The 12,030-nt window shown below is 25.9% G+C and overlaps 1 protein-coding gene across 1 annotated transcript in view; it reads left to right on the forward strand.

The window, feature by feature from the left end:
* The first annotated feature begins 208 nt into the window (after window positions 1–208).
* LOC129958691 (uncharacterized) overlaps window positions 209–12,030 on the forward strand; it is a 47,535-nt gene continuing 35,713 nt past the window's right edge. The window contains exon 1 of the mRNA XM_056071337.1: window positions 209–293. Coding sequence (XP_055927312.1) covers window positions 233–293 — 61 coding nt within the window. The 5' untranslated portion in view covers window positions 209–232. The remainder of the gene's footprint in view (window positions 294–12,030) is intronic.

Consider the following 12,030-nt stretch of genomic DNA (forward strand, 5'->3'; position numbering starts at 1 on the left):
GCGAAATAATTTTAACCTATTTTTCAAGTCAATTTTTTATGGGTATGAGCAGGTCCGGTGCCTCCACCCTGTTTGGGTCCTCTCCTCCAATCACAGAAGTGCCGGAGAAACTTGCGTCACCCCCGCAGATGGCAACATCCCTCTCCATCGTGTTTATAAGCCGCATCCTAAGCCTCTGCTTCTCATTCTACTCCTCATGATCATCGGAACCGAGAAGAGAATCAGGTTCACGATGCTCAGAGCTCTGCTACTGCTGGCTGCGATGCCTGCGATCACGATGTCAGCTCACGAAGGTATTCAGATCATTTTTTGGGAAAGGAATCACTAAAAATGTTTGCTTTAATATATTATAATTTTATCATATGAAGCAATAATTTTGAATTTCGTTTTTTGTTAAAAATGTTTTTGGAACAATTTTGTTTTGAATATTTATTTTTAATGCTTTCAGTTTTTATTACTTTTCTTTAAATATATTTAAATCCGTTTAATATGAATATAGTTAATAAATAAATGAATGAATAACTTAATACGAACTAACAATAAGTTTCTTACGAAGTTTTTCTGGGAAAACAATTTGTAATTGAAAATGAAGCGAAGAAGTAAATATTTTTGCTTCCATTTCATTATATGTACACATATTTATCTTAATAGAATTATTAAAACGTAAAAAGGTAATTTCAACATATGCAATATATATTTTCAGATTCAGAAGTACTTTTGAATTTGTATTTCTTCTTTTAACATATTTTAAAACATTTATTGAAACTGTCTGATTTTATGTTGAAGAAAAAAAATCTGCTCAAATTGTATTTAATATTTCTTTATTAATTAACGTTATTTATTTTATATGCAGTTAAGTATGTATTTAACTCAGATTTTTTGGTAATAGAGTTCAGCTAAAAGTGTTTTTTCTCTGTTGCTTGAAAAGCTCATAAAGCGTCATTGTAAGGTTCGTGTTTTATGGCTTAATCATAGTTAATAATAACCGCCGTGATCATCATCTTAATGTCTGTGTTTTATGATTTACAAAGAATGCTGTTTTCATTAAAAAAATGACTTATGCGTAATAAAGTACGTCCTGAAATGTTATTGAGAATGTAGATAAAAAAAATGACATTGTGTTAGCCTTATGATGTTGAAAATTCTCTAATAACAATTTTTAAAATCGCGAAAATATTTTCAAATAATAGGTCTTGCTTACTTTGACTTCATGAAAATTTCTTAAAATTTCTATGCCAGTATGTTTTATTAATTATTTTCATTGATTTTTTTTAAACTGAAGAAAAATATTTATTTATTCTATATAAAGTGGTTAATTGACATTTGGAAGTCATGAAAATTTATGATCACGCTTTTAACAGAGAACTATTTTACAATTAGTTTATGGTACTTCTTTTATGATTTGAAAACAGTGAACTTCAGTATTCTTTAAAAATTCAAAACTATCCATTTCTGCCGACTGCAATTATTTGAAAAATTAATTTCGGTAGTTTAAAGGTTTTTTACAAATAAAAAATTTCAAATATATTTTGAAGATAAAATGAAAAATTCATAGAAAAAAAAAACTAATCCCTCGTAAGTCAATATAATGCACTATCAGTATTTTCTAAATACTTTAACCCAAAAAAATTATACTCATCTGCTAAATGCACAGTGTATTTATTCAATTCAATTAAAAGTATTATATTATATTTCTGTAGAAAAAAATTTAAAGATCGTATTTGTTACTTTGAAACATATTTTTGAAAAACTCTTAAAATTTATTCAAAAGTACTCTAAATAATATTTTATAATAACATTTTTCCATAATATAAGAGAACCTCATTAGATTGAAATAATAAGTAGATGCATAGGTCATGGTTTTTAATGAATATTGGTCAGTGTTTTTAAGGAAAAACCATTTAACTACATATATTAACTCAATGAAGTCTCTACAATATATACAGCCGCTAAAATACGGATGAAAAATTTATGTCATGAAATTAGCTAAGTAAAAAAAATTGAAAATGTATATAGATTAAAAAATTATATGTAGTAAAACGCTACACTCAGTGAATGTTTAGGATCAATGAATAATTAGGTATAATATATTATTATGATTTTAAATATGAACCTTAAATTATGAAGTTCTAATAAATCTTACACTTAAAATATGCACATTACGAAAATGTTTTAAAGATGATTTCCGTAGGAATGGAAAACGTCTGAGCATTATAAGCAGCGTAATTTTCCTAAATGGTTATCGCCTTGTAGTTTGATTTCTAGAAATGTACTTTTCTAAATACCTAAAGGGGAATTATAAATGCCATATTTGTATGTAATGATTATTTTGTAGGTAATCAATTAAATTGGTTTCACCAAATGTTCATACTTAAATTTGATTCATGTCGATCATTCATTTCGATGGATTTTTTTATGATTAAAAGATATTTTAACAATATAATAAACGCTAATTTATGATCTACATGACTTTTGAATTTTTTCGTAACTTCATAAAATCATATGGGTAAGGTAATCAGTAGGACTTCTTCAATATAACTGCTATATAAATTTAATAAGTAAAATATATCCAATATTTAAGTGTTTTTAAATCTAATATATTAGACAAGTTTGATATTTTTTATACCTAATTTTGATCTTTTTCCGTAAGAATTCGAAATAAAGAATTTGCTTTTATTTGCCCTTTATTTAAAGTTTCCCCCAACTACTAAATGGATATTGGCTTGAACTTTGACTCTAAACGTCATTTTAAGTTCTATAAATGCTAATTTCCAGAGAATAAATATCAATCTAATATTTCATCGTGAAATATCTTTTGTGTTTAATCAATTAGATAAGTTTTACTAATTTTGGATACTTAATTTTGATCTAGTTTCGATCAGAATTCGGAATGAAGAATTTGCATTTAATAAAGCTCTTCGTGCTGACAGCTTATCGAAGTGGGATGACAGCTATTTAATATAGAGTTCCTCCTTCCTGCGGTTGATAACCTTGTCAATGTGTCATGGGGGAATTAAAGACAAAGAGCACTCCTACTTGTTTGGTATCTTAAGATGTGTTATAATACGTAAAATCTCATGCATCATTTCTTGATTCGAAATGCTTTATCGTAATAAATCATTAAGTAATTGCACCATTTTGATACTTATATTCATATTCAAAGAACATCTTTGAGTTTAGATTTTGTTTAGATCGTTTAATTTAGAAATTAGTTTACTCTTTTCAAGTACTTCTTATTCTTTAAGTTGTTAAAAAAAAAACTACTATTTTTTTTAGATTTTATTCATTTTGCTTTAATGCGTATCATACTAGAGATTTCTTATAATAGCACATAGGTATTCCGTATTTACGGAAATAATCGTATAAATCTAAAATATTCGAATTTCAATAAAGCTATAACTATTCATTTAAAAACATATTACGCTTAACAAAACAAGAGTATGTTATTCAATTAAGTTCTGATTGATAGAAAACAAGTTTAACAAAGTTACAAACATACTGTGAATGCACCATTTTGATACTTATACTTATATTCATATTCAAAGAACATCTTTGCATTTAGATCTTGTTTTCGGGTATTTCTTGTTCTCTATGAGTTTTTGCGAAAATAAAAATGCTATCTTTTTTAGATATTATTCATTTTACTTTAATGCGTATCATACTAGACATTTCTTATAAAATAGCATATGTAGTCACAGGTATTCTGTATTTATGGAAATAATTGTATGAATTAGAATATTCGAATTCCGATAAAGCTGTGGCTACATATTTTAAAACATATTATGCTTAACAAAACAAGAATTTGTTATTCTATTAAGTTCTCATTGAAATAACATAAGTTTAACAAAAATAAAAATTTAAATTATAATTTCAAAAGAAAGTTGCTTTTTTTATTGAAAGAGTTTTATCACAACTGTTTTTAAAAACTTTATTAAATTATTTTTGGAATTGTTTCGACTTCTAAAGAACATTTTCAGAGGCATTGCGTACAAATCAATTGTATGAATTTCAGTTTCATGTATGTAAAAGTATGGTTGAAATAAAGCAGTGGTGTAGATACATGATCTTAAACTTGATCAATTATCGAGACCATTTTTTGTTTATTTGAGAATGCTTTATTTTATCATAATAGATTTTAGTACTTAAATTTTCGTTTCGAAAGTCTTCCACTTCTCTTTGAATTGCTACTTCACCAAATATTACCCGAATTGCCTTCACGATGCTCATTTGCATAGAATTTATTTACTAGGTTTTGTTGAGGACACGTCGAATTTCCGTCGCATTATGGAGTAAATGAATACACAATCTAAAGCTTTCCGTTTAGGTTATTCACAGTTGGAGCTGACTTCGGCATTTTCCTCCTTTCACTGAATGAGAAAAATATCGTTTTTAACTGATTGCTCAGTGAAAAGTAATACTGGACAAGTTATAGTTTTCGAAGAAACATTATTAGTATTGGTTCGAGATGATATTGAATAACTTAGAGAAAATGAAGAAATGTAATTACATTATTAAGGTCTCTTAAACAGAAGAAAACATAGACATTGCAAAAATGAAGATCCTGACGAGAAAAAGTAAAAAAATTCCCTTCACTTAAGGAATATCGTTAAAATATTCTAGTTGATTATTTTTAAATTTAATCTGTTATTAAATTATTTATTATTTGATTTGATATTTGTTATTTAATTTGATATTAAATAAATTATATAAAAAGAAGAAATGTAACTACAATATTAGAGTTTCTTAAATAGAATAAAACATAAAAATTGCAAAAATGAAAATTCTGACGAGAAAAAGTAAAACTTCACTTAAGGAATATTATTAAAATATACTAGTTGATTATTTTTTAAATTTAATTTGTTATTAAATTATTTATTATTTGATTTGATATTTGTTATTTAATTTGATATTATATAAAATTAAGAAATGTATTTACAAGATCTCTTAAACAGAAGAAAACATCAAAATTACAAAAATAAAGAATGTTACGAGAAAAAAAATGTAAAAAAATTACCTTCGCATAAGAAATATCATTAAAATATTCTATTTGATCTTTTTTAAATTTAATTTATTTTTAGTTATAAAAAATTAATTTGGTTTCTTTGTTTGGTTTTTTTTTGTTTTGTTTGTTTATTAATTTTTTTTGTTTCTTTTTCATTCTATTTTTTTTATAATGATAAAAATCCTCCCTCCTGAAATGGATCACATGTAGAAACTACAAGTCTATATCAAAGCAGTGCAACATGTTTTATGATACTGCGCAAAAGTATTCAGAGTTGTGTAGTATCGTTATTATTGTTCTGTAGAATAAAATATTATGTTAATAATAAGCAATGATAATAGGAGAAAAATAATCTTTCTTAAAATAATAGAAAACTATTTATATCATCACAAACTGTTTTACCCATTTTCCTTCTAAATATAAAGAATCTAAAAGTTATATATTTTCCTAGTCTCTTTTCTAATATTTATAATTTTCCAGAAAAAAAAAACAACTAGCGTGTTTTGTTTTTAAAATGATTTTATTTAAAAGATGAATACTTAATAAGTGTCTCAGAAAGCTATTTAAAAGAACTTATATTACTCATACGAATAAGCTCTGACACGGTAAGTGCAAATTTTTATTTATATTTAATAGGAAATTAGAGTCCTTTTACCAGGTAAGTTCTCAGTTCAGTTTCACTGGTAAAATGATATTTGAGCTCTTTCACGTGTTTATTTCGCCTGAAGATCCTCTGAGGTAAATAAAAATTCTACTTAAAATATGCATAGATTACATTGTTCGAGAATAATCATTATTGAATAGAAAATGCCCATTATAGTAGACAGGCTTGTTTTATAATATGAATAAAAATTACTTAGAGCTTAACGCAGTAAATACTTCCTCATCCAGTGAAGATTTTGTTTTAATACTATATTTCTTAGTTAAAAAAAAGAATATGCTGTTTCTTCTGCGTCTTTATTTTTCTGTTCTATTTCGTGGGAATCGCGAAAGGAAACTTTTAAAAGAATGGTCTCATGTGAAAATACTTCGAACTTGAATACTGTTTTCACTTTCTCATGTGATTATTTGAATTGAGATATTTTATATAAATTTTAAACAGACAAGAAATTAATTCCTAAAAGAATGAAATGAGGCACTGAAATAATGACTTAACATTCAACACAGTAAATAATTCCTCGTCCACTGAAAATTCTGTTCTAATGCTGTGTTCTTTAGATAAAAAGAGAATATGCTGTTTCTTCTGAGTCTTATTGTTCTATTCTATTTCGTGGGAATCGCGAACTTTTAAAAGAATTGTCTTTTGAAAAATACTTCGAACTAGAATACTGTTTTCAATTTCTCATGTGATTATTTGAATTTAGATATTTTATATTAACTCTAAACAGACAAGAAATTAATTCTTAAAAGAATGAAATGAAGCATTTAAATAATCAATCATGCATAACCAAATAAACAGAAACAATGCCGTTGCTTCATAGAAGGCAAGGAATCAAATACGAACCAAATGTTAGTAGCACTTGGCTGCTATCTAATATCTCACAAAGGTTATTTGTGAGAACAAAAACAGGTTTAAAAAACAAGAGGTATTTATTTCAAATTAAATGTTGTTTTCGATCTTATTTGTTCTGAACGAAATAAAAATCAAAGAAAAAAACGTAAGAAATCCGCTTAGACGAGTCGTTTTCTGCAGCATTAATGACGGCCATTCATCGAATGAATATTTGATAGTACTTCATTGGAGAACTCACGCGGGATTAAGTAAAAATGATAGGTCTTACTTTTCCGATTCTTTTATAATTTATTACACATTTTTAACGTCCAGCTCTTAACTTTCTTCAGTTTAGAGTCTAATATTTTTTAAAGAAATCTTTGTTATAATTAAAAGTCATTATTTTCTCAAGAGTTGGTCCAAAAGTATCAATCCCTGCACTTTTAGGCAGGCTTGATCTATCTCAAGAGTGAACAGACCGAATAATCACAAAGAAAATTCGTTTAACGATGAATAATAGAATATGAACGTTGGTGTTTTACGTCTTGAGTTGCATTTTCTTTGACAATAATTATTTGGAAAAGATTTATTACCGTTGTATTGAATTGGCGAACAAAAGAATCTTATTTATTGAGAAGAAGACTGAATTGGCCATTCAAGTTATTCTTTTGTCACATATTTTAGCTGAAATCTATTCTAACCATTACCGTATTTCTGTATGAACTTAGTAGATAAGTCTCAATAATTTCTTAGTCTCAATAATATTGAGTCTTAGTCTCAATAATTTTCATGTCTTTAAATATTTACACTTGTTTTTTTCCAAAAACATACATAGGTTTCAAAACTTCGAATGCGTTTCTAATTCTATAAATTAGGGAAATATATAATTAATCTTAAGTAATTTGTTATAAATTTATTTGTGAAAAATGTGATTAGAAACTCATAAGGAAGGATAAAAAAAAAGATTCAGGTGGCTTTTATTTAATGAATTAAACGATTTGTATGCCAACGTTATAATTCGATTTAATTACTGCTTTTAAAAATGATTCTATAATTTCTTTCACCGGCTTAAGATAAGAAAATAATTCATGATTCAAGGTAAAATTAACTTAATTATCAAAATAAAATTTAAACGAATACAGATTCTGCAATTTGATTACTTTCAATAAGTTGTCTGATTTTGAATTAAATATCAAAGAAAATCGGAGACAAAAGTACATAAGAAACTAATAACAAATTTTTTTAAGTGTAATGTTTCATGGTACTATTTGAAGGACAGAGAGAGCCTTTTATAATCAAATAAAAATCATTCAATATAATTAAAACTCTTAACAGTTTCGGAGCCATGACAAACCTAAGTGATTCACGACTTTTATGACTCCTACTCTGTTATCTCTTAGAAATATTAGCGAAGTGAAAGTCATCTAATTAAATAGTAGGAGTGAATCATAGCTGTGAGTCAAATGGTATAAACGAAAAGCAATGTCTTTAATAGCAGATGTAATAAAACGACTTCATTATATATCGGGCTCTATTTTCTGACTTGGCAAAGCAATGAAATTCTTCAATTCTTATCACTTCAGTAATCCATCGACCTGCGATCTTGTGTGTAAAAAGCCATCACATCTTCTGAATAAAAATATATTCATTTCGGATATAGTAAGAATAGATTAAAAAGCAGCCCAAAAAGCAATGAGAGAGCCAATATAAGTATAAATGAATTCAGAGCTAATAATTCGTAAATTAACTAACAATTCGTAATTGGTAATAAAAATAATTCATAATTGGAAAACTGAGAATTCGTGAATTATTAGTTTCCCAATAATATAAAAAGGAATTAAATTATTAGTAGAAATTATCAATCATTAAAAATCGATCAAAATCAATACTTATAGTGGAATTTTTAACAAAAAAAAATCTTTAAGTCAAAGGTTTCTTTACTGTCAATACTACAATTTCCCCACCGTATCTCAAATCAACAAAGATTCGTTTATAATATATTTGCTGTTTGTAATTTTCTAACAATTAATAAAGTTTATAACAAATATAGAAAAATAAATGTCCTTTATTTGTTCAAATCTATTCATTAATAAAAAAAAAGAGTAAACAAATTGTAAATAAGTTTTTAATGGAAAACGATCAAGACTTTTTCATCGGGATAAAAGAATATGCTAACTAGTTGCGGATTAATTTGAAATTATTTGGCAGATCACTGTACATTCAGGAAATGCTATTAAATTATTTTAATTTGTTATCTTACAAGGAAAAGATTCAATTGAGCTACCTTAATTTCTTCTACTGTGAAGTAAAAGAAGTTTACTATAAGGAAATATCGAAAAGCATGCAAATAAAGATTAAACTACTGTTAAATAATTTTATAAATAATCCTTTATTTTATTAAATCTTTCAAAAAAAACTTTTGTTTGATTCTTGATTTTTTGGAATCACAATTCCAAATCATGGATTACTTATTCAATTGCAAAGACTTCCAAACTGTTTTCATGCTTAACTTAGGTAAATGGAAAAGAAACCTCTGAAAACACGGTGTTTATAAGATTGTACCCAAGAAACCAAATTAATGAAACTAATACTTATAATAAATATTTATTGAAGAACAACGAGCATCAAATTCAAAGAAACATATGCTTTTTACTTATTTCTATGGTTGAGTAAAAAAAGTAGTTTTAGCTACATATTCTTTCTTTTCTAAGTGAAATTCATGTAAAAATTGATCAATATATGGAACCGTCAAGAAACGAAACTAATATTTATAATAAATATTTATTGAAGAACAAAGAACATCGAATCAAAAGAAATATATATTAGTTATTTATTTCTATGGGTGAGTGAAAAAAGTAGTTTTAGCTATTATATTCTTTCCTTTCTAAGTGAAATTCATGTAAAAATTCATTAACATTAGAAGAATAGAATCGCTTAAAGACCATTTCAAGAATTAATTTGAACGTTTGCATAAAAACTTTTTGCTAGAAAATAGAATTGTTTTTTCACAAATAATGAAATAATTTAAAGACTTGCACAATCAACTGTTATTGTTCCTTACAGAAAGTGCTAATAAAGCATGGTCTCGGTTACTGGAAGGCAGTTATTTCATTATGATCCTAACTGAAATACATTTAATTTTATTCATTTTTTTTCTCACTTTTAAAAATCTTTTTATTTGATATATTTTTGCAGAGAAAAAGATGAAAAATCTTTTGACATTTCAGAAATAATTATTTAACTTCACTTTTGTAAATATTTTATTATAATGATTGGAATATTTGTTTCTTTTCTCTGTTAAAATATCTTTGAAATACATTTCTGAGAATATAGGAAAAAAGTTAGTTATATAAAAACAGTTTTTAAAAACATCCTTTTATTAGTGTGTAAAAGGAGTAAATTTTATTCTAATCATTTTCTACTTTTGATTTATAATTGTATTTATTTATAATTCATGGTAATAATTGATTTATAATTCATGATAATAATTTATTTATAATTCATGATAATAATTTATTTATAATTCATGATAATAATTGATTTATAATTCATGATAATAATTGATTTATAATTCATGATAATAATTGATTTATAATTCATGATAATAAATATCACGGAATCTTGAAATCGCTGGCAGATAGTGCCGTTATTATAGAATAAAAATTTTATTAAAACTGATTAATCAAAACTTATGTTCTGAAAATAATAAACTAGTGTATTGTCATCGATAATGCATAAGTGTACAAAATTTCATAACTCTAGCACATCAAAAGATGTATGAAAAGTCGATTACAAAATTCTATCTTCACAAACATAAGACAAGCAATTTAAATAAAAGTGTTTAGTAAATATTTTCTTTTAACCAATATTTAACTTGGAAGTTAAATATTGGTTATATATTAATTTAAAATGCTTTGTGGAATTTAAGCATTATCTTTAGATACTTTTCATTTTCATAAATAGTTGTTTTTCTTAAAGCGTGATAAAGCTTTTCCAACATTATTCATATCTATTCATTTTGTAAACGAGCATTATTCAGAACAAAAATTTCTGTAAGATCATGTCGGAAACTAATCAACTGGTTTAATCTAATTATAAATCCATGCCAAGTGCAACATCTTAACAGAAGCACTTTAATGCCATACTCATGACTAAATGCGACATCGGTTTTATAAACAGAAATGTTGAAAATTTAACTAAAACAGATGCAACGATGCGATTGATTTAAATATAACAACACTATATTGATAAACAAAAAAAAAAAAAAAACCCTGTTAATCACCTAATATTTCTGAGAATATTTTTTTAACTTCATGTTTCATTTGACATCAAGAACGAAATTAAGACTCCAGGGCCATTTATTTATCATTTTTGCCGGCAAACTACATCTGAAAATATTAATCTAAAACTATTCTAATATGCAAATAAAAAAGTTCAGTTATTATGAATAAATATTTAAATTATTCATTTTCAATATTAATTAATATTTAAATTAATAATTATTTATAATAGTGAATTATTTTCGGTTCTTACTGATTCGTTATAAAATAGTTCCGATTCTTACGTATAAAATGACATACAGATTGTATGAAACCTATTTTCAAGTTTACGAGTGTTAAAATGCAAATTTTTAACATGGGGAATTTTTATTCAGTCAAATGCTCAATGAATATCGATTGTTTTATCTAGCGTTTAGTAATTTTTTCTGAATCTGTAATTTTTCCAAATATTAAAACGTATGTAATTCATCCATTGTTAATGGAGTTTAAATTAATTATCAAGAGTATGAAAACATGTTTGATGTAACAAACTACATCATGAATGTACAAGCAATCTTGAGGGATTTATATTACTCGCCTAACATATACGACCCTCTTTGTTACCCAAACCAGTTTGAAAATTTCCAAAGTATTTGATCAGATGTTTATAAGATGAAATTGAAAATGATCAGGAATTAAAAGAAAATTTATAGAGATACATTTAACTACTTTAAGATTTGTAATCTAAGAAATATTTTACGAACAATATAAATTTCTGTGGTCAATACAGTATCATGTACTTTCTTAGAAATCAGTAAAACATTTTTAAACGAGAATTTAATTTCGCAGATAGAAGCATAAATTTCAGTTGCAAGGAAATAATGGCAATTTTCATAAGTTAATTGAAAAGAAAGTTAGATTATTATATTTTTTCTTGGATAAGATATCTATGTTATTTTCTGTACTACACATCATGATATTTTCAAAGAGTAGCTAATTAAGTAGATAATACTCCCGTACTGAGATTGCACAATATCTGCGGGATAGATTTTTTATTGATAGGCCACGACGAGGACAATATTCAAGAAGCACCCCTTCCCCCCTGCAAATTTCCAACGACGACACCTAGAAAGAAACTGCAATTCCTGAGAATACAAATTTGATTCTAGGCCTAAGCATTATGGAAAAAAAGCAATAAATGTAGTTCTTAAATTTCCCTTTTAAAATGAAATCTATAATTTTCGTTTGAAGCAAAAATGTGAAGCTCTTTAGAGAAT

The sequence above is a fragment of the Argiope bruennichi genome, chromosome X1, assembly GCF_947563725.1.
Source record: "Argiope bruennichi chromosome X1, qqArgBrue1.1, whole genome shotgun sequence".
Lineage (NCBI taxonomy): Eukaryota > Metazoa > Arthropoda > Arachnida > Araneae > Araneidae > Argiope > Argiope bruennichi.